General features: G+C 38.3%; 2 protein-coding genes across 4 annotated transcripts in view; both read left to right on the plus strand.

The window, feature by feature from the left end:
• LOC136250636 (uncharacterized) overlaps positions 1-15,749 on the plus strand; it is a 96,988-nt gene extending 81,239 nt beyond the window's left edge. For all 3 annotated transcript variants that reach the window (XM_066042862.1, XM_066042861.1, XM_066042863.1), the window contains one exon: positions 15,607-15,749. In XM_066042862.1, the coding sequence (XP_065898934.1) occupies positions 15,607-15,629 (23 nt within the window). In that variant the 3' untranslated portion in view covers positions 15,630-15,749. The remainder of the gene's footprint in view (positions 1-15,606) is intronic.
• Positions 15,750-20,633: 4,884 nt separating this feature from the next.
• Positions 20,634-21,443, plus strand: LOC136248454 (putative per-hexamer repeat protein 5). Its single transcript, XM_066040235.1, has one exon. It carries the CDS (start codon positions 20,634-20,636, stop codon positions 21,441-21,443), a length of 810 nt encoding a protein of 269 aa, XP_065896307.1.
• The last annotated feature ends 5,031 nt before the right edge of the window (positions 21,444-26,474 follow it).

Consider the following 26,474-nt stretch of genomic DNA (forward strand, 5'->3'; position numbering starts at 1 on the left):
GTTCAGCTAGAAGAAAGTTACCTTGTAGAGAGTTCAGCTACAAAGAAACCATTCTGTAAAGAGCTCAGCTGCAAACAAATCACCTGTACAGAATTCAGCTACAAACAATTCACCCTGTAGAGAGAGCAGCTAGAAGAAGTCACCTTGTAGAGTATTCAGTTACAAAGAAACCACCATGGAGAGTTCTGCGATAAATATATGTATCATATAATTATATAATTTGTACATTTACTGATAAAATCAGAAATATTTAAAGTACATCTGTTTCATCTTTTCTTCTTCCTGTGGCAAAGAAAAAAAGATAGGTTAAAAAAGTCCCAAGCCAGCCATAGGCCAGCTTTGGGGTATACAAATACAAAAAGAAATGAAATCTAATCCAAAACAGCTAAGCTGTAAAAAAGGAGTGCGGCCCTCAAAAAGGCTATGGTGAAAAAAGATGTGAAATCCAAGGTGGCAGCCAAGAAATGGCTGTGATGGTAGGTTAATTGTAAAAATTTAATAACAACAATTCTGGTGAATTTTGTGCCAAGACCAAGCGGCACAAAAATTCACCTGAATTGTCGTTATTAAAATTTTTACCATTAACCTACCATCACAGCCATTTCTTGGCCGCCACCTTGGATTTCACATCTTTTTTCACCATAGCCTTTTTGAGCGCCGCACTCCTTTTTTACAGCTTGGCTGTTTTGGATTAGTTATATATATCACTTATTTTCTTATTAAAATATGTACATTTTTCCTCTTATAGAGGTTGTGTGTTCATAAATATAATACAATAATACAATGACTGACTTCCAGTGTTGGGAGTAACGCATTACTTATGTAACGCGTTATGTAATATTATTAATTTTGTGGTAACAAAGTAATATAACGAAATACGCTATAAAAACAGGTAATATAACGCAAGTTACTTTACTTACGAATGTAACGCGTTACCTAAGTAATATAGTTACTGTAATGAGCCTAATATTACATAATATTATTACTCCAAGTAACGAAGTTACCAATCTCGTTAGTTATCCTCTGAGTAACGCCTAACCACAACGAAGTAACAAGGCCTACTGAATGAAGCTTATTCACCCACTTCTTACTTATAACCAAGATTTGCACACTGTCCAACAACACAGTCATGTCACGTGATAAGGTGGTAGTTTCACACGTGACAGCTTAAGGCTGTGAACACAAAGTAATATAATATGTAATATTATTACAGTTACTTTATTTTATGGGTAATATGTAACTGTAACTAAATAGTTCAGTTGCAAGTAATATGTAATATGTAACTAGTTACTTTTACAAAGTAACTTGCCCAACACTGCTGACTTCCTTGTTTACTTATCGATGACTTTAAACATCTGTAACTCAATGGCGGCTAAACTGTGGGTTTGATTTGCTCACTATTTATTACTGGATCTGTGAGAACCCTACATGTTTGTGAAAGCCTATTTTTATTGTAAATGCACTATGGGGTGAAATACCTATGAATTATAAAAAAAATTGTAAATTTTTTGAGCACTTGTTTCACGATCAACGAAATTGCTAATGGCGAAACCTTGGTATCATTGTTTTCCTTATGGAAGAAGCTTTGTTTTGTGTTAGTACTCGCAAAGCGACAGAAAATATGTGACTGGATTTTGGAAAAACCATCCAAATCACACATTAGAAGTTTCGAGATAAACGGTTTTAAAGAATTCAAGTCAGCATAACTTGCCAAGGATAGCAAGCACGCGTATGAAATTTACACAAAAGATGCATCAATCTATTACCTTACAGACCACTTCCATTACTTGTAGCTGCTTGTAGAGTTTCCCACCAAATAAGATAGAAAATCTGAGCAGTTGGACGAGCGAAGTAGTAACACGAGTGCTCACAAAGGGGTGGGGGGTGGCAGGGTGGGCAAGGGATAGACTTCAAAATGGAGGCAGATCACAACTGGAGTCCAGACACGAGATTACAGGGCTGTGCTGGCTCCCTAGTGGCTGATATGTAGCAAATCAACACAAAAAATGTCTGGCCAACATTACGAAGCTATCCACCAGTAAACCAGTGATTCTTGCCAAGCCAGGTCCTTCACAAGACCGGAAACCACCATTCGAGCTCTACACACCACCCAGAAAAGATGTCTGTTGAAACCAGCCTCAAGTAGTTTGAGTGGTAGTGAGGGTCAAAACTATTAGTACGATAGTGTAGCTATCCACTGGAGGCGTTAGTTTGATTTTGCCTGATGTACGATTTGGATCAGTTTTGTCTCTTTTCTCATGGTTTTTACCTTCACCCTAGTCATAGGAAGGATCTGTAAGACAAAACTTTCCCAACAATGGATTTGCCCATTTATAATTATGGAGAATGTGATGGTGAAAGTTACATCTCCATACAAAACTGTGTTGGAAGTTATAACCATTGAATAATTATGCACTTGTAGTGTATTTTCTGTTATCATTATTGTATAGAATCTCTGGCGGCAGGGGGTCTAGGGGGGTACAGCCCCCAAAAAGCTGTAGCCATTTTTAGGTTTCACATGTCTGAAAGTTCACCAGAATGCACAATTTGAAGCATAAAGCTGTTTGCAGTTTATAAAAACTCTTGGTAATGTTGACTTCTAGGTTAATAAACATACAGCATTTATAAGCAATTCAAAATAGCTTTTTAGACACCTGGAAACACTTGGTACAGTGGTACTGCACCAACTCTCTCAAGGGTCATTCCATATCAAATCAACTAGGAATTTAGGTTCACCTCTCGGAATTCAACAAAACTTGGTGTGTTTCTAGTACCTGTGGTGCTTATCACTCATGCAATTTGTTAGCTCCATGCACCCTATAGTTTCTGATTTATGACCACAAATATTTTGAATATTTCATGAAAATTTGGTCCATCTCTAATTACAAAATCAACGGTAACTTCACACTGTATAAATATTTTTAAACACAATTTTCACTGATGAAAGACCGTTGATTGACCTTTCCATTTATCCCTAAATTATGGGATATCTACTTAATTATGGTTTGAAAGTGCTGTATTGAAAACTTTAATCCTTTATATTTCAATAAATGCTGCTTGAAATACTTGGAATTTTTTTGTGAATAATGTAATGATTGGGTCATGGTCTATGTTTGGTAAAATTTTTGTGGTGGGACCACATTTGATTCAAGAGATATAATGAATTATGTTGTGGTATGTAGTGGAATTTTGTAGCCCATTATTGCTGTATGGGAGTGTACACCTCCAATAACTATTCGCAACAAGAGCATGCCAAGTTTGTCTTACAGAGTGAAGGTGTCTAGACACAGTACAACCTGTATTAGTGACCAACTGTATTGAAAGACCATCTATATGCTGCAGTTAATTTATACTTCTTTAATTTGGTATTACACCAAAGCATAAAGTTTTTCTACAAATCCAAAAATAGTCCTTATTAGACAAGTGGACTTTTACAGATCTGACCTTACCAGTGCTTGTCCATAAACATATCATGTGATTGCTGTACCATCTCTTCAGAAATACCTTCTCTATTAAGTTGAATCCCACTGTACTGGACTTAGCCAAATTTAAGTGTGTGTATGTGGTTGCATAGGTATGCACAACAAAATTCCTCAAAAGGGATACCCGGACACCTTGATAATGAGGACACCCCACTCTAGTCAGTGGCAGATCCAGAGGGGTCACAGGGGGTACGTGCCCTCCCTTTAAAAAATTATACAAAAGATCAAGATACTCTAATAGAGCAGTCGGTCAATTACTCTAACCTCCACAGTATTTGCAACTTGCATCTGTAGCACTAACCCATGGATGTATGTACACTTAGCTATATAGCCTGCTAGGAATTTAAATGCATCTGGTACTTTGCATGTCATTACTTATTTCGGGTTTGTAACTGAACTCATGACTGCATGTCACTGCATGATCCTTACAGCTCTTGATCGATGCAGATTACTTAGAAAGTGTGATTTATTAGATATTTATGCTTAAAACTACAAAATTTTCAGTCTCATGGTTGCATATAAGATACCTTTAGCTTCCTTGGTTCTGTGCTTCTGCTTTACACAGCTACCTACTATGTTGGTCGTGGTGCACCCCTCTTTACCAAACCCTGGATCTGCCCCTGCTTCATACATTTGGACCAAGATACTTCTGTGGTTTCTGTAATATGAGCACTTTATTATGGTCTTAGGAATGGAGGGGTTTTACTATATACATGCATTACTTACACCTGAATGTGTGAAATTAATTACTAAATTACTTTACACTCATGACCACTTTAAAGATCAAGTCATAAATTCATTCTCATACTCATGCAGGATGTAAACATGTTGACCACGTTTTCATGTGCATTTGCCTGTATTGATCTTCAAAGTGTGAATGCAAAAAAACCCATTAAATTTTATTGATTACAGTAGTATTAATCACACATTGAAGTGCAAGCAAGTGTTCATAATATAAAATAGTCTTGGTACAAGTAATTATAACTCTTCTGTTCCCTGGACCATCGTTAAAGTGAGAAACCACAGACTTGTCTTGGGTCCAAACGTACATACAATTATGAAGTGAGATCATGAATACATATCCCGGCTATCAAGATGCGTGGGTATCCTTTTTGAGTATATCTGTTGTACCTATGCAGCCATGTACGTAACTTGAATAGTGTGGAGTGGGGCTATATGTATGTAAGTGCACTATGGCAAGATTTGACTTAATAAAGTATTTCTGAAGATGGTACAACATTCATGTGTTTATGGATGCATGGTGATCTCATTTAAAGTCCACCTGTCTAATAAGGGATTTGCTAGAAGGGTTGATGCTTTGGAGATATCCAATTAGAAAAGTATAAATTAACTGCAGCACATAGGTGGCCTTTCAATACAGGTGGTCACTAGTACAGTTTGCACTGTGCCTAGACACCTTCACTCTGTAAGACAAACTTGACATGGTCTTGTTGCGAATGGTTATTGGAGGTGTACACTCCCATACAGCAATAATAGGCTACAAAATTCCACTACATACCACAACATAATTCATTATATCTCTTGAGTCCAATGTGGTCCCACCACAAAAATTTTATCAAACATAGACCATGACCCAATCATTATTCACAATAAAATTCCAAGGATTTCAAGCAGCATTTATTGAAATATAAAGGATTAAATTTTTCAATACAGCACTTTCAAACCATAATTTAGGGATCAATGGAAAGGGCGATCAACGGTCTTTCATCAGTGAAAATTGTGTTTAAAAAATATTTACACAGTGTGAAGTTACGGTCGATTTTGTAATTAGAAATGGACCAAATTTTCATGAAATATTCAAAATATTTGTGGTCATAAATCAGAAACTATAGAGTGCATGGAGCTAACAAATTGCATGAGTGATAAGCACCACAGGTACTACAAACACACTAAGTTTCGTCACAATCCGAGAGGTGAATCTAAATTCCTGGTTGATTTGACATGGAATGACCCTCAAGTAAGGTTAGTGGTTTGATTCCTGCTGTAGACAACAAATTTTTTTTCCTTTTTAGGCTACTTTTATAGGAACACATTTTTATGAAGTGTTTTGACTGCTCTATTAGGGTGTATGAGCGTTCTATTAGATCAACTCTTTTCATGGTTTTCAGCCCCACTCCAGGAAGAACAATTTCAGCAAAATACCATTCCAAGGGAGGGTCTAAGCCAGCAGACCAAGGGTGGGCTTCAGCCCCCTAGCCCCTCCCCTTTCCACCATCTATGCTGTAGCTTTTAAATCTCTCAGTTTCTAGCACTGAAATTTCAGTGGAATTTTTTCTTTGTCTATATAGGTAATGGAATTGTAATAAAATGGAATTCAAAAAAATGCATGAGCATGTGAATTTCTTGCAGATCCAGTCACATTGATATTGCTTGGACCTGAGACATGTCTTTTCATCAAGTGCAGCGGCTACAATGCATGTATCATGGACTTACTTTAGTCCCATTTCTTTCTTTACTACATCTGGGTGTTGATTCGTCACTGGCTTCTTGTGCTGGCTGTCATGTTTGTAGCAGCAGGCATCCATAATTTTCATACCACACCTCCTACATTTGAAGTGCTCACTTCTACAACTGGTCTGTTAAGCATCTGACTCTGAATCCACGCACATGGGAAGCCATCAAGACACACGGTAGTGTGTCGTGCGGCCCAAGAAGCCGGCGCGCAACACCCGTAAGTATATTGACAGGAAAAAAAAAACACGCAATTTTCGCACCTCCGTCGCTCTGTGCTGCCTTGATGAAACAAGACGATTTTTGCTGTGGACACTCCCTCCACCTTCAGCACTCCACATTCCAAATTTGAGCGATATCGCTTCAAGCGTTCCCGAGATAAGTTACAAAGAAACCAACATGCAGAGTGTTCTGTAATAAATATATGTATTATATATATAATTTGTACGTTTACTGATAAATTCAGAAATATTTAAAGTATTTAACATCTGCTTCATCTTTTCTTCTTCCTGTGGTAAAGAAAAAACGATAGGTTAAAAAAGCCCCAAAGCCGGCCATATTTGGGGTATACAAATACAAAAAGAAGTGAAATCTAATCCAAAACAGCCAAGCTGTAAAAAAAGTGTGCGGCCCTCAAAAAGGCTATGGTGAAAAAAGATGTGAAATCCAAGGTGGCAGCCAAGAAATGGCTGTGATGGTAGGTTAATGACAAAAACTTTAATAACGACAATTCAGGTGGATTTTGTGCCAAGACCAAGCGGCACCAAATTCACCTGAATTGTCGTTATTAAAATTTTTATCATTAACCTACCATCACAGCCATTTCTTGGCCGCCACCTTGGATTTCACATCTTTTTTCACCATAGCCTTTTTGAGGGCCGCACACTTTTTTTACAGCTTGGCTGTTTTGGATTAGATTAATATTACCAATAAGAAAACACCACTATATTTCATTGGACAGCACCCAGTTAGCTGGGCTTCAAAAGTTGAGTATCTTGGTATCTTCAAGCTTCAGTGGTCTGATCAATTGTTCACAAAGCCTCACTTTGCTTAAATTTACTTTGCCATGCCATGTTTGGTTGCTCACCTACTGCTAAGTTATTGGCCTACAAAATTCTTGTCAGACCTTGTCTTAAGAGACCTGTATGCCCCTTACCCGACTCACACACACAAAGATATATAAGTGTACTTGAATCTGTGCAATGTAGGGTAGCATGTTGGATTAAAAGTAGCTAGTGGCCCAAATGGAGTGACATTTGCTTCAAAAAGCTTAGTTGGCCTAAACTAGAGGCGTTACCATCAGTTTTATGCTTATACTGAATTTTACATGATTTATCTTCTACATTTCAATTTATACACTTCTCATATACGATCACATCCTCTAACATAGACAACCAGGACCTCAACAATTAACGCATAGGTATTCATTTTTTTGTGAACACACCTTTCCTGTGAAACCAAATACCACATAGAATTTTGTCCATATCCTCACCCTTTTACAGGTTTTGGCAATTGAATTCATAGCTTTGGCGATTGAATTCGTCACTTTGGCAAATGAATTCGTCCTGTTGGCAATTGAATTTGTCCCATTGGCAATTGAATTTGTCGCTTTGGCAGTTGAATTCGTCACTTTGGCAATTGAATTCGTCACTTTGGCACGAAATTTTGTCATTTTCGAGGCATCTTGAAAAACCTGCTCTGAAAGAATTGCCTTATCTTATTCGCTAGGATATAAGTGGAAAACATAGTTAACTTGTCTCTGTCAGTCCTTTGTCCTTAGCGACATTCTACTCTGTGGCCAGTTAGTGCAGCTGCTAGTTTGTTGTATAGACCAATTAGTGAACAGAATGCCAGCACATGGGAATTACCAGAAACTGAGTAATGAAACACGAGGACGTGTGATAGCAGCAATTGTTGACCAGAACAAGACTTATATGGAAGTGGCCAGCATATTGGGCATATCTAGGACCACTATTTCATCAATAATATCAGTTTTCCGTGTATATGCAAAGAAGTCCAACTGCAAGAGGATGCTAACACGTGGACAAGAAAAGGCAATTGTCAACATGGTCAAAGTACAGAATGATATAGCGTTAAAAACAATACAACAAAGAATAATAAGTTGCACTGACACTTTCTTTAATATTCAATCCATCAACCTAACCACCATCAATCGAATTTTGAAAAGGAGCAAAATATCCTTGAAGAACCTTGACATCATCCCAATCGCCAGGAACACACCATCGACTATAGAAAGGAGATATGAATACGTAAGACAATGCATACGAAACACTGGGGAAAATACCATATTTTTATATGATACTGGCTTCATCTTCACCTCCAGCGACATTGAGGCAGGAACATCATAGGACGGCATGCCACAGTCTCCTTACCAGCATCACATGGAGGGAACATATCAGTGATGATAGCACTGACCAGCAATGGCTTGTTACATCATCATGTCCAACTAGGCCCATATTAATCGTTGACAACACTCCACATACCATCATAATGGACAATGTGAGATTTCACAAGACAACTTATGTGGAGTTGTTGTTTGACAGGTCTCCTCACACAACAAGGTATTTTCCACCTTACAGCCCATTTTAACCCTGTGGAAGAAGCGATTTCTAAGATGAAGTATCACGTTAAACAGCAACACAGTGTCAACAGAACACATCTTTTACGTTTGATAGATGAAGGAATACTTACCGTTACACGGTCAGACTGCCATGGCTATGTTGAGCACACCAAACAATTTTACGATGCCTGCCTGGACCGAAGAGAAGTGTACAATGATGTTTCTGTGGATAAGACACCGAAAGGGACAGTTCTGATACAGAAAGTGAGACTGACACAGACACTGAGCGTGAAGAATAACAGTTACTCTTGTATGTATACATGCAATCATTGTGTTTGTGTAATATATAGGCATTTATACAAAGATGTAATCACGTAACTGTCTATACATAAAATGGTGCATTAAACCACACTACATGTTACAAAATATATGGTGTGTTACAACTTCTCACTTCACAATTATGGCGATGTACTACTGTTGTCACACTCTATTTCATGCGCACTGCTTCCAATACATAGTCACAGATGAAATCACTTTCAAACGATACTTACTACCTTGTAAAACAATGTCCATCCTTGTTTGAGCATTAACAGTGCCATAGCATACAATTCTCAGTAGCTACCTCCCAGGTGCGATCAATAACCTTTTCGTCCATTATTAGAGTAACTCACCTAATATCGGGCGGGCTTCAAAATTGGACAGGATTACTCGAGCTACGACAGGAATTTTCAAACAACTTGTATGTCTTTAGATAGTTCAAGGCTGTGGGACTTTGCACACCAAGTATCAGCTTCCTCGGCTTCTTTGTCTGGTGGCAGCAGACCTGCAAAGTCATTTCGGATTAATGCGTATAATCTGGAAAAAAGGTTGATTCACGGACACCCACAATTTACAAATCACACTTACATTTAATCAACAGTTTTATATCTTTGACTTGAAGAGCAACTCATCTACTTTCTAAATATCTCCAGTTTATTTAATCAAATCCTTTCAATCACGCATTACAAATCAAATAAAATGAGACGTCACTAGAGTATAATCGCACGATAAATTTAAGTGTACAGAAGTATACGGTGTTTGTAAAAGTATACGGTACACATTTCCCGTAAACTTATCTCAAACAACGTCTACCTAATCAAGTTTCTGTATACTTAAATTTATGGTGCGGTTATTACTCAAGTGGCGTCTCATTTCATTTCATTTGTAATTCATGATTTAAAGGATTAGGTTAAATAAACTGGGGATATTTAGAAAGTAGATGAGTTACTCTATACATTAAAGATATAAAACCGTTGATTAAATGTAAGTGTGATTTGTAAACTGTGGGTGTCCGTGAATCGACCTTTTTTCCGGATCATACGTATTAATCAGAAATGATTTTGCAGGTCTGCTGCCACCAGACAAAGAAGCCGAGGAAGCTGATACTTGGTGTGCAAAGTCCCACAGCCTTGAACTATCTAAAGACATACAAGTTGTTTGAAAATTCCTGTTGTAGCTCAAGCAATCGCGTCCGATTTTGGAACCTGTCCAATATTAGGTGAGTTACTCTATATTTCTAATAATGCAGACAAAATTTCGTGCCAAAGTGATGAATTCAATTACCAAAGTGACGAATTCAATTGCCAAAGCAACAAATTCAATTACCAAAGCGACAAATTCAATTGCCAACAGGACGAATTCATTTACCAATGGTACGAATGCAATTGTCAACGGGACAACGAATTCAATTGCCAAAGCGACAAATTCAATTGCCAAAACCTGTAAGTTAAATTCTGTGTATTTTTGTTTGCTAGTTAATTTTTGCTAGTGTCCTTTTTACTTTTTTTTTTTTTTGCCTTGTGCTGTAACAATATTAAAGTGTGCCAAATTTCAACTTGATTGGAGTACACATCTCATCTACAACAGACAACTGCTCAGAAATTGAACTTTGAGAGCATGTGTATTCCAATATGTTGATGCAATAACATTGTGTAACAACTAGAAGTGTACCGATAATCGGATGAGCTAAAATATCAGCAACCAATATGGTAATTTTTACCAATATCGGTATCGGTACAGAGCAATAGGAGGACCGATATCGCTACCGATATTTATACAGTAGCAATAGTTTGTATATAAACGGATTATATTTGGCTTTCTCACTAAACAGCCATATCGATATCATAGAAAGTTTCTACGATGGCTGTTTATTCCAGTGACTTAACTGTTCACTCTATAATCAACGCACGCTACAACAAGCCATATAAATACACACAATTCTACAAATAAAGCAGTTATATAGTACCTTTGTAATAGAATCACAGAATAACTTGCTGTATTAGCTTTCTCACAAGCCATTAAAATGCAGAGTAATGCAGAAATGTCTGTTTAAGGCTTCATGGGTGTATGCATAAAAAATGTTTGTGGGTACCTAATTGTCTGGATTGCACAATAGAAATTCAAGCTACCACCACAGGTGGAGTATAGCAATGAATACATGCATATGTTGTAGGTAAATGTACACTTTTATATGCTTAAAACTGTAATGCAAATATTGAATCAACTATCGGTTATTGACTTCTTTTGGTGGCATCCATATCGGATATCGGTACATGCCAAAAACCCATATCAGTACACCTCTACAAAATAGCCCAAACCTCCATGATCACTACTATTGTAACAGTACCACATGATAGAGCAGTCACTTACTATTCAGTTACTGGTAGTCTATTATAACAGACACCTCTCCACCATAACATCGATTTTGAAGCATTATTTGAGCATAATACAGGTAGGTTTGGTAACTGAGTACCACTCAAGGCTGTGTATTTCCTAAGCATAATTCTCTCAAGCCCAGATATACAAGTGCTCTATACATCTAGTATGTAAGTTTATATGGGCATAGAAGTTTTTTGTAGCTAACCAATTAACTATCTGATGCTTCAGTTTTATAGCTACTCTATAATTATACAAGTAGACACGTAGTCAAGCTTTACCTCATGCTACATGCAGTGATCTTCCACCCATGCTTTATTGTGTATACAACCTCAACCTGCTATACAATTGCTTCCAGTCATTGAAGTAGTGTTTAGTACACTGTACAGTGGCGGATCTAGGATTTTTGAAAGGGGGTTTCTGGTATAGTAGTACACTACTTTAATGCTTGTGTAGGAAATCACTGGCATGCGTAGCATGCCAAACTAGGGGGGGTCAGGGGGAATGCCCCCAAAATAGGTCTTCAAAACTTGATATTTGCAGTATTTTCAAGTAGTTTAATATCACAAAACTTCAAAGTACAATAAAAAGTTCATTCATACAAAAATATAATTATAGCTACTGTAGCTAGTTATGACAACTTAATCTTACAATAGTATCAACTATATAGAAAGATCAAGTATAGCTAGTTTATCAAATCACATGCATCCTATTCATCTGCCAATATAAAAGGTAGTTTCAATCTTCAGGGATGCAACTGGCTAAATCTCTGAACTAGTGAGGCCATTTTACTAGGAGAGCAAAGGCTTTCACAATAAATTCGATTAATCTTCATGAGAGCAAGCCCACTTAGGCGTACTTCAGTCATTGTTGACCGACGAGAAGATTTTATCAACTTTAACTGACTGAAGCTTCTTTCACTTTCACAAGAAGTGATTGGTAAAGTAAGACAAATCTGCAATAGAACATGAAGATTAGGATATGTAGTCTCATCACAACCCCTCCACACATCTATTAGCTTTTTGGGAGCCTCATTACTCTCCCCTCACCATTTCCTAACCCATATATGATATTCTGTTGAGAACATAACAGGGTGTGGAAGGTCATTTTCATAAAACTGTACAGCTTCAACAAGGCTCTGTGGAATGACTATATCCTCATGATTTCCACTAACTTCAGCTGCACTGATGCACTCACTTGGTAAGAGATGCAAAAGACCAAGGCCACATAAAGGGCTATCTAGAAATCGTTGCTGCAGTTCACTGACAACATGGGAAAGAAATTCATTTAAAAGGGTAGCTCTGTAGTAATCCTCTGTGGTCTGTGAATCTGGGTTAGCGCGATGTGATTGCCGTTTGCTAAGCCTTGGTGTGCTGAGTTCAAATCCTTCACCATTTAAATCTTTACCTAATTTAGTAGCACGCTTGTAGATTCTTCTAAATTCTTGTTCAGAATTTCTCCACATCTTCTCAAATGTGGTGGTAACTTGTTTCACCTGTTTGTGTGCATATAAAACATCTATGGCTTCCATCTGCAGTTTACAAGTCAACCCTCTCAAATTAGACAGCACTTCCAACAGGATAATGAATGTAATTAAGAAGGACGATGATTCTAACTGGTACAAAAAGCCACTGGCTTTGGTCACAGTTTCACTATCCCAACTCCAATCACCTAAATCAGAGAAGTCTACAGGAGATGTCATGGCTTGCAATGTTTTGTGTACAGCAGGAATTAACTCTAAAAAGACAATGTATAAGTCAATCCGTTCTATCCACCGAGTCCTACAAGCATCCTTTAGCTTTTTGGCCTTGGGTGCTGGATTTGTTGTGTCCATGGCCTTATCCAGTAGTGCTTGTCGTTTGGCAGAAAACTTAAAAAATCTTGCCATTTCACCTATGTAAGATTCTGCATTTTTAAAAACTTGTATGCTACAAGCTGCAACAACAGCAAGATTAAGTTGATGAGCTGCACAATGGGTGTAAAGTGCCATTGGGGCCTGTTGTAAGATTATTGCTTTGTAACCAGATCGTGCTCCAGCCATATTGGAGCTTCCATCATAACACTGCCCTCTAAGGTTTGCTAGTGGAAGCTTCCACAATGACAGATGATCCAAAATAGCTTCAGCTATGGTACTACCTGTAATCCTAGCAACAGGAACAAAATCCATGAAAATTTCTTTAACACTACCATTTAGAGCATAGCGAAGTGAAATAGAAAGTTGCTCTTTATTTGAGATGTCACAAACTTCATCCACAATTATAGAATAATACTGTGTTGATCTTACCTCCTCTAAGATCTCATTGCGGATTTGTTCACCAATGATAAATATCAATTGCTCTTGAATGGTTTTTGATGTGTAGATGGCATTCTTAGGTGCATTCTTTAAGTGAGTCTTTAGTACATTATCAGTATCAGCTCTGAATCGGATCAACTCAATGAAATTACCTTGATTATCATGTGGTTCTTCATCATTCCAGTCAATGCCATGACCACGTAATGGAATTCCTTGCTTGCCACAAAGTAAAACAACCTTGAACAGTGACTCTATTACACTTTGGTTGTCTTTCAACTGTTTCTGAGTTTTACTACTACACTGGCTGTTAATGGCTTTAGATGGATCGTTATACCTCTTTACATATTCTTCCATTTTTACCAAACACGTCTTATGGGAATCAGTTTTAGAGTAGTTGTCCAATTTTTGGGATATGTTTATCCAATTGTTAAACTCCTTTGTCACAAACCATCCTGGGACCTGTCCACCTACTTTTTCAGGTGCAAAGGCAGCACAGGCTCGACAGTATATGCCATTAACATGTACACTGTAATGAATGCAAGGATGCTTCTTAATCCATTTTGGCTGAAACTGTCGAAGACAATCTGATGCACAAAGACGAGTACGTGGATAGGAAGATGGATTTGGATTTGGGTTACATGTCAGAAGTCTGTATTTTTGTTCTCTAGTAAGATTTTGTATGTTTATGCCATTATGTAAGAGTTTGCCTATGTCACATTCAAAAGGAACTAGTGTTTCTGCAATGCTATATTCGGGTAATTCCTGGACAGGTTCAGTGATACCTACAGCATTATTTCTACAAGCTGCTTCAGTGATTGCATTATTGCTACTTGTTGCTAGCATCACACTATTGTTAGTAGTGTTGCTAGTAATCATTGTCACACTATTGTTAGTGGCATCGCTAGCTAGCATCACACTGTTGTTAGTGACATCACTAGTACCTAGCATCATACTATTGTTAGTGGCATTACTAGTAGCTATCATCATGCTATTGTTAGTGGCATCACTAATAGCTAGCATCACACCATTGTTAGTGGCATTGCTAGCAGCCATTGCCACGTTAGTGGTATCACTAGTAGCTACCAATGTACTATCAATGGTAGCATTGCCATCATCTACCATCGCACTATTGTTTATTGTAGCATTGAACTGATTGTCGTCCTGTGGAGCAATGGAGCCATTATTACTACCTGCTGTACATGTATCACTGTCCTTGGTTGCTGTGCTGCAGTCAGACTCACTCACAAAGCTGTTATCATCAATATCAACTGTACTGCTATAACTCACCAAGTCAGATGTAGCATCCAATCCAGAGCTGTTTCCACAATTATTTGTGTCAGTTGGATTGCACAGGCTTGTGCTACTGTCTATGTCCACTACGTTGTTATTATCTATTATAATTATGTACAATGTATATATTTAATACAGTTACAGCTGGCTATTTATTAATGTAGCTATATTTACTTAGCTGAGCTAGATTCCACAGCTACCACATGGTGAGCAGCCATCCAGATACCTTACCTGTTCTTACTCTTTTGGCAAAGAAAGATGTTAATGTGGCTGTCTTCGATTGTTCAACTTTTCTCTTCCATTTACTGGGTGGTTTATGGAAACTCATCTTGAACTCACTATAAGGCACTATCTTAGAAATAAGCACATGTAAAAATATTTATTGAATGGAAGGAGCACGTGGAGCAGAACTGTAGTGACTGTACAGAGTGTATAAACGGCACATGGAAATGAAATAAACAGTTTTGTGAGTTATACTGATGTTTAGTATCACTTTTAGATAATGAGTTGCTTCTACAATGGGTTGTGTGACTCAGAATAGAATTTTTAAATATTGAAATTCTAAAAGGGGGTTTCTGTCGAAACCCCAGAAACCCCTCTAGATCTGCCACTGCTGTACTATCGCAGTTGTGATTAATCATGCTGTACAGTATTTCCCATATATGCTGCATGGAAAACATAGCACTGTAGCTTTCAATGAACAAAGCAACATGTCATGGTACTTTTAAACATGTATACACTGCATTTATTCTCATAATGGTGGTTATACACATAGCATGCAATGTTTTATATAGGTGGATCTCAATCAATTCCATGAAGATGATGCGTTATCTCTCATAGTAAAGTTTACTGAACTACATATGCATACACTTAATAGGGCATTTCTTCATAATTGTGTATAATTTCTTGTTGCACCTTTATTATATTTTTATTTGCACTCCTTTATTGTGGTTGAAAGAGTATATAGTAGTTGTTTAGCACTCACACAGGGTTACATGATTTTCATAGCAGTATTACTACAGGTGGTAATGGTGGTATCTCGGTTATATTGCCAAACCGCGATATTCTGATGAAACAATGCCAGTGTACATGTTGTCAAAAATTCTTGAAAACTATTATAATTACCATAATGTTTTTCATAAATACTGTATATCCATATACTCATAACTAGTAACCCACTGGCTGGATGTCACACCACTGCCATTGTAGCTCCAGGAAAGGGAAGTATCCAGATCCAGGAAAGATCCAGATTGTAGATCCAGAGAATGATCTACAGAGGGTATGTTATTCCTCTTGAAGGTTTTTAAAGATCAAGAATGATAGAGCAGTTTACTCTAATAGAGAAGTAAAGTATTCTCCAATAGAGCATTCATGCAAATATGAAAGTATTGACAAATTTGTGAAAATGATAAGGAATTTATGGAAATGATGTAAAGTGCTGGATTTTTATTGAGGAAGGTTCTACAGCAGACATTGTAGCATTATACTAGCAATTTCCAACCAACCAATTTTCACACATATTTTTGCTACTTAAATTACACACTTTCAATAAATGTTTCACAAGCTGCCGTTCCAGTTAATAGTAGTCAGTGCTTCGTACTTCGTAATGCACTTTACTGGATTAAAATCTATGCGGTATTTATTGAAATATGTCAAATCAAAGTTTGAGAAATAAAAATCCCCATAGGAATCCCATACAAATAATTGCGTACGTAATTCTAATTGGAAGAATACGGCACCGGTGATAGCCAAAGTTTCCGCGTGAATCTGTGGCAGATGAGGACGAAGAAAGTGTTCCTGGGCAAACTGTATATGCTGATATATTTTTTTAACAATTAAGTTAGATATATTAAATACAAAATTCTAACTAGCTTAACTACCAAACTAAGTACTTTAACTACATAACTAGCTACCTTAACTACAAAACAACCTTAATTAATAACTTAGTTCAACAAGTCTATGCCATCTTCTGGGCATAAGCAGGGGCGGATCCAGGGGGGGGCTGAAGCCCCCCCTTCATATTTAGGCTTTACTTGATCAATATAGTTTTAGCATAATTATATGATCACTAATAACACAAATACTCATAAAACCACCTTATAAACATCTTTCCAAGGTATTATCAGTGGATTTATGCTAAAGTTTATGCAAAAAGGACCTGGATCAGCATTGGAGGTGTACAAGATCGAGATACTCTAATAGAGCAGTCAGCTAACTACTCTAATAGAACATTCACAGGAAACATGTAGTTGGTTCTGTTATGGAATTTTACAAATCTGCCTGCACCTATACATACAATGAAGTGCATTGGTCTGTTTAAAGGGCTTCATTCATCTACTTGTGTAGTTAATATGTATGGCAATACTTAATTCAGGTAGCTACACAATTTCCATTGAAAATGCTCTCAGATTCAATCTTGTGTTGTTCAAGTTTCAAAATTTTCCACTTTCAACATTCTTATTGTAACATGCACCTATTCAGTGTTGTGCAATTGTGAGAGGGGTGCATCATGTACTTGGTTGTCTGTACCTACCCAAACGTTTCCATTAGCAAAATGCTTCAGAGAGCCATACTTATAATCTAAAGGCAGTATATAAAGTATCTACAGGTATGAATTTTATGTGGAAATATCTTCAAATTGCAATATTTTAGCATCTATTTTTCAAAAATTTCCTGGGGGGCCATGGCCCCCAGACCCCCCTAGTTCCAGCATGCTTTGCATGCTGGGAAGTGTGCACACACCTCTACCCAAGAGATTAATACCTTGAGTTAGCCCCCCCCCCTTTTATAAATCCTAGATCCGCCCCTGATAAGCCATAATGCCTCAGGATCATTTTGGCATTATATCGCCAGAGAGTAACTGACAAGCGCTGAAGCAATTGTTTCCTTGCAAACTGTCTGGGAATACCACTTTTACAGTGGTATGGTCGGCAATCGTGGATAAGGTTGATAAAGCAAAGGGTGTCCAAACACCAAACGACTCGCAATCCAGGGGAAAAAATTCACCACCATGGTTATTAACGGTTTCCAAATAATGGTCATCCTTAGCCTCCTCACCGGCAGCAGCAGCTACCCCAGCCTTAGATGCAGCAGCGGAAATAAAGGAAGGCTGAGTTGTGCACCTGACAGAGAGGTCAAAGTAAGCAGGACGGCCTAGAGTAAAATCAGGATGGTAAATGTCCCCAGGACGAGATTGATCAGAGGCAATGCTTTGCTCACGGAGAACACCAGGGTGATCTTGCAGTAGAGCATGATGTACTATAGAATCAAGAGCATCATGGCGTTGGATACATAGTGGGCCATGAGAGCAACCAAGAAGATGGTCACCAAACTGATCTATGACAGACAAACACGTACAAAGTGGTAACAATGGGAAAAGAGAAACACCCAACCATAAATGGACAGCGATAACAAACTCATGTGGAGAAAAGGCCAAACCCAATGTTGGTTGAGGGATGGCCTTCAGCCAGCCACTGCTGACACCAGAGGAGTGAGCAACAGCACGTAAATGAGCCTGGTCACGGATTGTGGAGGTGTCGAAAATGCTTGCAAATAATTGATCATCAAGGGAAGCCTGTAAGTCATTTTGGGAAGATAAGTTAGAAGGCAAGATGGATAGACTTTGGAAATAGGAGATAGCACAATTTTCACCTGGAAAAAAGGAAGTCACATCAAAATTTGGTGCTAAACGGGACACCAAAAACCGGGCTGAATTACAGGAAGCCAAAAAGGCTGGATGTGAAGAGCGTTGGGACTCACGCAAACCCAAGCCTCCTAAACAGAATGGCAAAGTAGCTTGAGACCAAGCATTATCAGAGATGCTACAGCACAAAATTCTACTAAGACAGTTGCGTAGGTTAGAGTCAAACACAGATGGAAAGCAGCCTAAGGATGAAGAAGGGACACAGCGCAATATGTGAGTGATCTTACAAACACTGACACAGCTCCTAAGCAAATTCAATTCAATTTGAGGATCTCCAAGTTCTGCAAGCTTATCCTGAATAGATGCAGTTTGTTCAAGTTTACTAGACAAAAAAGAATCAAAAAAAGTAGGTGGTCCCCACACAGGAGACCCTAAAAGCTCCAAACCACTGCTTTCAGGATTAATTCGTTTTATTGCTTGAGAAAATTCAGGGAAAGAGCTATCTCCAGAAGGCCAATACAACTCACATTTGGATAGATTGATATGCAAGCCAAAACTTGGCCCAGACTGAGTAAAGCATGATAGTAAAGCAAGGAGAGAAGACCTAGACCCAATAAAAGTGCCATCATCTAAATACCACAAACTTAGGAGACAATTTTCACTAAGAGGATTGGAACCAAGAAACTGAAGCAAAACTGATGAGAATAACAGAGGACCAAGTGGATCACCCTGCTGTACACCAGTGGAAGCAAGAATACGATGGTGGCCAAAACGTAATTCTGCAGGCTGGTTATAACACCAGTACACCCAACGAGATATTTCAGGAAAATCCTTATAAACACGGGTGAGAAAAGCAGTGCGGCTGCATTCATTAAAAGCATTTTTCATATCTATCTTCAGAAGAGCTAGTGATTCATCACCACCCAACTGAGATAGAGCATGACGGACAGCATGAATAGCCCCTTCCAAGCCACCCGGAATGCCAACTCCAACTTGGCCATGAGGAAGGAAGACATCTGGAAGAAACGGACGAACAAAGTGACAGCACAACCGACTGGCAAGGCGACAAAGGACTTCACCAACAGCAATAGGCCGAACACCCCCTGTCTTTTTCAGAAGAGCTGTTAAAGGGGCACCACACAGCCAGGGAGCTAGCAGAGGAGATGCTTTACCAGATAACAAGAAGTTCATAAACCTAGTGAGAGCATGAAGACAGTCCTCAGCAGATGAAGTAGTATGTCCACTGACTGCGTCAAGAATATGCTGAGCACGCAAACCAGAAGCACCAGGACTGATACTCCTAGGGAACCCTTTCAAGCACATGAGCACAGCTGATTCATCAACAACCAAAGAAGCTGACTCAGGAGCAGAACAGGAAGGAGGATCAGAAGTTGGGTGGCGTTCGAGCAGCTCTTGAAAAGCGCAATCATCATTCTTATCAGCTACACCAGTAGAAGTGAGTGACTGAACAGCATTACTATATCGTCCTTCACGTGCCCAAAACAGAGCTCGAGAAACATTGTATGATTTAGTCTGAGGACCACTGGTGGATTTGCGGACACAAAGATCATCTTGTAAAGACTTCCATAGAGTGTACAATCCATCAGAGTGAGACCAAACATGTAGGCGTTCCATCAACATAGAAGCTAATACAAACGATGACGGCATTGACGGAATGGTGGCATACGCAACACAACTTTAGCAAACAAGAAAAGATGCACAAAGCCCCAAAGTGAGGAAGTTGCATTGCGAAGTTCAGTTGACAAGACTTTTGCAAGCAATGGACGAACACTACGGGGGATGTGCACAACTGTAGAAACTGGGCAAACCATGACAGCTTCCATTAGCACTGTGAGGCCCCCTGATTCTAGATTGGGTGGGCCAATAAATGAGCAAGCTGAAGCAGAATGAAGGGCTAACTCTAAAGGATCACTGGGTATGTTGGTGGAGGTAACCAAAGGAGGTGATGGAGAACTAGGAGGAAGCTGGATACTAAACACAGCAGGTAGGTCAGAAGCTGAAACCAAAGGAGCATTACAGTGTTGGCCAGGCTTAAGGAGGCGTCGACATCCTGTCTTACGATAACGATCATGAGAGGCCCAACGGCAGGAAGGAACTGAGCAAATAAGACGGTTGCATTTGGCAAAGAAAGCAGCAGGTGGAAAAACCGCTCTAGAAATGTGCACAGAATTGATGTGTTGCCACAATAGAGAACAAGAAGAGCAAGACTTAGTACAGATGGGACAGGTTAGAACGGAAGAACACTCCGGCATGGCTGAGGTATCCACAGTCACCGATGAGGAGGGGGCCGGAGTGACAACATCAGGACTTGCTGGAGCGCCAACATCAGGACTAGCTGTGGAAGTAACTATAGGATCAAGACTTGCAGGAGTGGTAACAACATCACCAAAACTTGCTGTGGGAGGAACAATGGGATCAAAACTTGCTGTAGTAGCAACAATAACAGGACTTGCTGAAGTAAAAGTATCAGGACTTGCTGGAACAGTGACAGACACATCAGGACTTGCTGGAACAGATACATCAAGACTTGCTGGAACAGTAACAAATACATCAGGACTTGCTGGAACAGTGACAGATGGGCTTGCTGGAACAGTGACAGATACATCAGGATTTGCTGGAACAGAAACAAATACATCAAGACTTGCTGGAACAGTGACAGGTGGGCTTGCTGGAACAGTGACAGATACATCAGGACTTGCTGGAGCAGGAACAAATACATCAGGATTTGCTGCAGCAGTGACAGATACATCAGGACTTGCTGGAACAGGGACAGGTACTTCAGGACTTGCTGGAACAGTGACAGATACAACAGGACTTGCTGGAACAGTGACAGATACAACAGGACTTGCTGGAACAGTAACACATTTATCAGGAACTGCTGGACAAGGCACAACTTTAACGGGATTTATCGAAGTGACGATTGAGCCATTGCCAGCCAAAGAAACCGCAGACACCGACAAAGACTGATGATTTGCTGAATCAGCGATACTCGAGCCGAGACTCGAGCTACACAATGGCGGATCCGAAACAACAAAACGAACTTCTTTTTTACCATATTGATTCACCACACCCTGAAGAAACTCACCAATGGGTTTCCCAGCGTAACGAATGGTTCTCTTCCAGTTCTTGGACGAAGAACGCCCAGCACGACGCTCAAAATCACAAGGAGTCATATTATAAAACGAACCGTTCGAAGTAAACGAAATACAACGGCTAGAACCATCCTTAAGCTTATCAGGAAACAGTTTGGCCGGTAAGGAACCACATATAACGTCAATAGGATGGTCGGGAGAGAGAGCAGATTTCTGCACTACAACTGCCATGTACTGTACGTAACAATTGCTGATTTCGATTATTTTTGATTGGAGGATGATTGACGTTGGATTACGACGAAAATATGGCCCTTTTAAAGGTAAATCGCCATCTAGCAGTGTTCAGAATTCAGCATTACAATCACCCTGGACTTCAAGGCATCCCCCTGCATCGATGCAAGTAGCTATAGTTTGAAGGTGAGCAGTTTGTTGTCTTGCGCGGAATTGCAATATAAGGTTCAAGGTTGAGCATAATCTCTTCAAAAGTGGAGACTGGCATGTGATACCAGCCTTACATTTTTTTTTTTATTTATTTTTTTTTTTTTTTATTTATTTATTTTTTTTTTGGCCCCACACTTACCTGATGTTATATTCTGGTGTATTTACTGCTGTTTTGATCCATTTTATGGCAGCTTCAGTGATTGTAATTTTGGTCAGAAACTATTTATAATTTCTCTTTGTAGTATATAGTGATGTCATTGTGTAATATAATAACTATTATCCTTAGTGCTTACAATGTGACAAATAAAGCTGAACAATGTCCAAACAAATCTATTTTAATAATAATGTTGCTCGTACATTTTGTTATATGATTGTCATGTTTCCAAAGTATTTGTTAATTGTGATGCCATTACTTACCATGTTATATAATATTACTGATTTTTCTAGTTAGTTATCCTTGAAAATGCATTAGGTACCTGTGTATACTTAGTATTACACAATACACACAGTTTTATTTGTGAATCACTTGCTTTATTCATTTAACATTCTGAGTGGTCAGTCTACAAAGAAGTGGTCACTCTTGAGAGGTTTTACCTAGCTCATATGCTGTTCTCCATAAAATAGCTTATGTGGTGAAAATTTCATGTCATTATTAATTTTCTATCAAGATTTATGAAACTTTGAATATTGTGTTTGGTGCCATGCGATATATGTAAAAAGCATTGAAAATACTGTACACAAAAATCGTCACACTGTCAACTTCTTTTGCTTATATCTTTTGATAGGAACCACCAATTGAGGTGGGGTTTGTACTAAAATGACCCTGAAAAATAGCACAATATTTGTCATACCAATTAGCTGGAAATCTCTAATTATACAAAGGTGAGTATGAGCCGGCGTTGAAACCGGGTCAGACCTTGGATCACGTGAGAAACGAAATTGTTCGTTTGACGACGTGGAAACTTATAAACGCTATCGCGTAGCTTTTTTGTGAGCCACGCCCACTTATCGCGTTACAAACATACGCTCAACCACGCCCATTTATTATTAAGTGCACTATGTAGCACGAAACTGAGGGTATCTATGGTGAGGGGTAGCTATTGTTAGTAGGTGATGACCTTTTTTTTTTTTTTTTTTTGGTCTTCAACCTACAGCTAGGCTGAAGTTGCAATTCTAAAAGTCTGGATCCGCCCCTGTTTACTCAACACGAATCGAACGCTCAAAACGTAGTCTCGCTCGCTCGAGACCAGCCGAAACGTAGCTCTTATCGCACGCCTCGGCTTTAATTAATCCGGGTCAGTGGATCATCCGGGTCAGCAGTAGTGACCCGGTTTCAATGCTGGTATGAGCTTCTGTTGCTAGTCTGCAGCTTTTTAGTCAGCATAGGAATAGATAGACCTCCTATTTGTATATGGGTGCACAAAATTCATCCTCACTACACTTAGTTGTGTATAGCAAAATTGAATGTTTTTCATAAAATCAATTCAAAATCCATCTGATCATTTCAACATCCAGACCTTCATCAAATTCTGTCATCATTCTACTAGGTCTTCTTCCAGTAACAAACTTGAACATGTTTTTACATCATCTAATCAACAAAAAAACTTCTACTTCAACAGACTTCCTCGAACCTTCAACAGCTTACCAGTAATTGACCTAACTCAACCCTTTTTTACCATTAAATTTCAACTAACTAAAATCCTATGGCAGCATTTTACAAGAAACTTTGATCCAGACAACCAGCATAGTTTCCATTTTACATGTCCTTGTAGCATCTGCTCCAAACATCCCAAGCCACCTAACTTTGATACATTTAGCAGTTCATTGTAATTATATAATTAATGATAAGTACTTAATTTAAGTTATGGGATCTGGTACTTACCAGATTACCTTTAGTGCAATTGTATATAAACTCACTTCTATTGTTGTACAACCATGTACACCTGTAACATTGCACTATAAAGCTAATAATTGAATTGAATTGATTGAATTGAAGTCTCTGTGTCTCCATGCATATTTCAATGAATGGATGTCGTGTATATGTTATTTTGCAAATCCATTCATGCTGCTGCAAGTTATGTCAGTTGTGTAGGCAGGTGTAATTGATGGTAGAACACCTGTCAAAATATGAAAAGAATATCATGATAATTAGTAATAGTGATATTTTTGATATATCATGATAGTAAAAAAAATTAATTTTAATACCACCCAGTCCTAGTAATATTACAAAATTATATAGTTGGATACATGATTGTTATTTAGTTATACTCTACATGCAATAAACCAATCAACTGTATCATGTTTACACATATCTACAATGTATCCAAGATGTGAGTTTTCTAGTGAGCAAAATCATTTTAATTTATATATGTGAATATTGAGATAAGAAAAACTATCAAAATAAGTAATGGAAAATATGGTTGCTCTACCATGCATTATGTTAACTTGAAATCTTGTGCAGTGAAACATGTTAATTCTAGTCAACTGTGGGCAAAAAATTTCCAATGTCATGTTCACTGATTTACACAATTGACAAATTCGAGGATTTTTTTACAGTATAGTCAGTTTAGACAAGTGACCTTATACCATAAGCTAATTAGACAGGTTTTACTGGATGAAGAAGACCAAAGTACCATGCTACTAGGTACATGCCAATTATGCTGGTGTGATTTAGAGCACATGCAAGTATAGTGCTAGCATGATAGGCAGAAAATACTGGGAAGTCCTTGACTGCAAAAGATATGAAAAAGTTACCATACTCAATCTAACTCTAATAGACTATTTGACACACTTCAGGAAACTCACCAGGGGAAAGTTGAATTTAGATACCAAACTGTAAACAAAAACATGTCTGGCTGCAGAATCATACAGAAGTTCTTGTTATTTTTTGACAGCTTTACTCTAACTTTCAGTTTGTATTAGGTATGATCTAGCTAGAAGTGCACAATGGCTTTAAGATAGGATACTAAACAGGTATTCAAGTGTATAGCTACTGGTACATTGTTCTGGTATTCTCAGGAAATATTTCGAAGCCATTCATTGGAGAATAAACAAACAGGGTCCTGAGTATGTAAACAGTATGCATGCAGTGTAGTACATGTACGTACACACGTGAACCTGTGGTCAGGTAAGGTATTTGTACTTGGTACTGTCAAGGGTATTAAATGAAATAATCTGGTTTGAAAGTATTACTGCTTATGTAGACAGATGAAATATGTACACTTGTACATTAGACTAGAATTATACACTAAAGTTAAAGAAGGTGTTCAAAAATGCACTCTACAAATTAAATTGATGCCGCAATACAATAATATATTGTGATATAAAATTCTGTGAGATACATGGTGTTTCATAGTTTAAGTAGTTGTGACCTTGAAAAATCTGACTACAATTCTACTCTAATGTGGAATGAAATTAAATAAACATTATTGAAGTTGCTATTGTTCTGGCAGCCGGAAATATTTGTCAGGGCTATTGTTCTGGTATTCCACTAGATTTCTCTCACTATATATCAAGCACACTAGTTGTATGCTATGCCCCGAGTATTCAACTTTAGGGCACACGTCTAGTGAGTATTCGACTTTAGGGGGCACGTGTCTAGTAGGTTGCCCCAAGCATTCAACTTTAGGGGATGCAAAAAGTAGTATTAGCATTAGGGTAGGGTTCAGCTTTGGTTTCTTCTTCACCTTTGTCTTCAATATATATAGTAGTTACTCCACTCAGAGAGATAAGACTACCCACTGCATTGAGTAGGGACTTTGGTGTTGTACACTACATTTTTTGGCCTTCCATGTGTATCCATGGTTTCATCTTTGTTGTTCTACCTTGTAACTGTATCAGTACAATTAGAAAAAAATGCAATAAGGGTTAAACTTTTAGCATTGTCACCAGACCTTTAGTGAGTAGGGTCTGGGCACAAGACTACATCATGATTATTGAATATCTATATCAAGTTCACAGTTTCATGTATGAAAATTGTCTACAGATAATAGCCTTGCTATACACTTAATTATAACTAGTCATACATGTCTTTCTAGGAAAAACCAATTAACAAAACACATCAGATAAGCCACTACTCAGATTTGGACACTGATGAAGTATTGTGGCTGACAAGAAACCTAACAGTATCAATATTTTTTTTGGTGCAACACATAACCACTTTCACATATCAAGACACACGGTAGTGTGTTGTGCGGCCCAAGAAGCCGGCGTGCCACCCGTGAGTATATTAACAGAAAGAAAGAAAACGCAATTTTCACACCTATGTAGCTCTGTGATCCCTTATCTGATTGGAACCAAATTTGCTAGAGAGGTGCCGGCCAGCAAGCGATTTTCTTCAAATTTTGTGTGCCAGTCTACACACCAAATTTGAAGAAAATTGCTCCAGCCATTTCCGAGATACGAGCGAACAAAATTTCGTTTTAATTTCTTCGTTTTTTTCTTCTTCTACTTCTTCATTTCGCAC

The sequence above is a fragment of the Dysidea avara genome, chromosome 3 (genome assembly GCF_963678975.1).
Source record: "Dysidea avara chromosome 3, odDysAvar1.4, whole genome shotgun sequence".
Lineage (NCBI taxonomy): Eukaryota > Metazoa > Porifera > Demospongiae > Dictyoceratida > Dysideidae > Dysidea > Dysidea avara.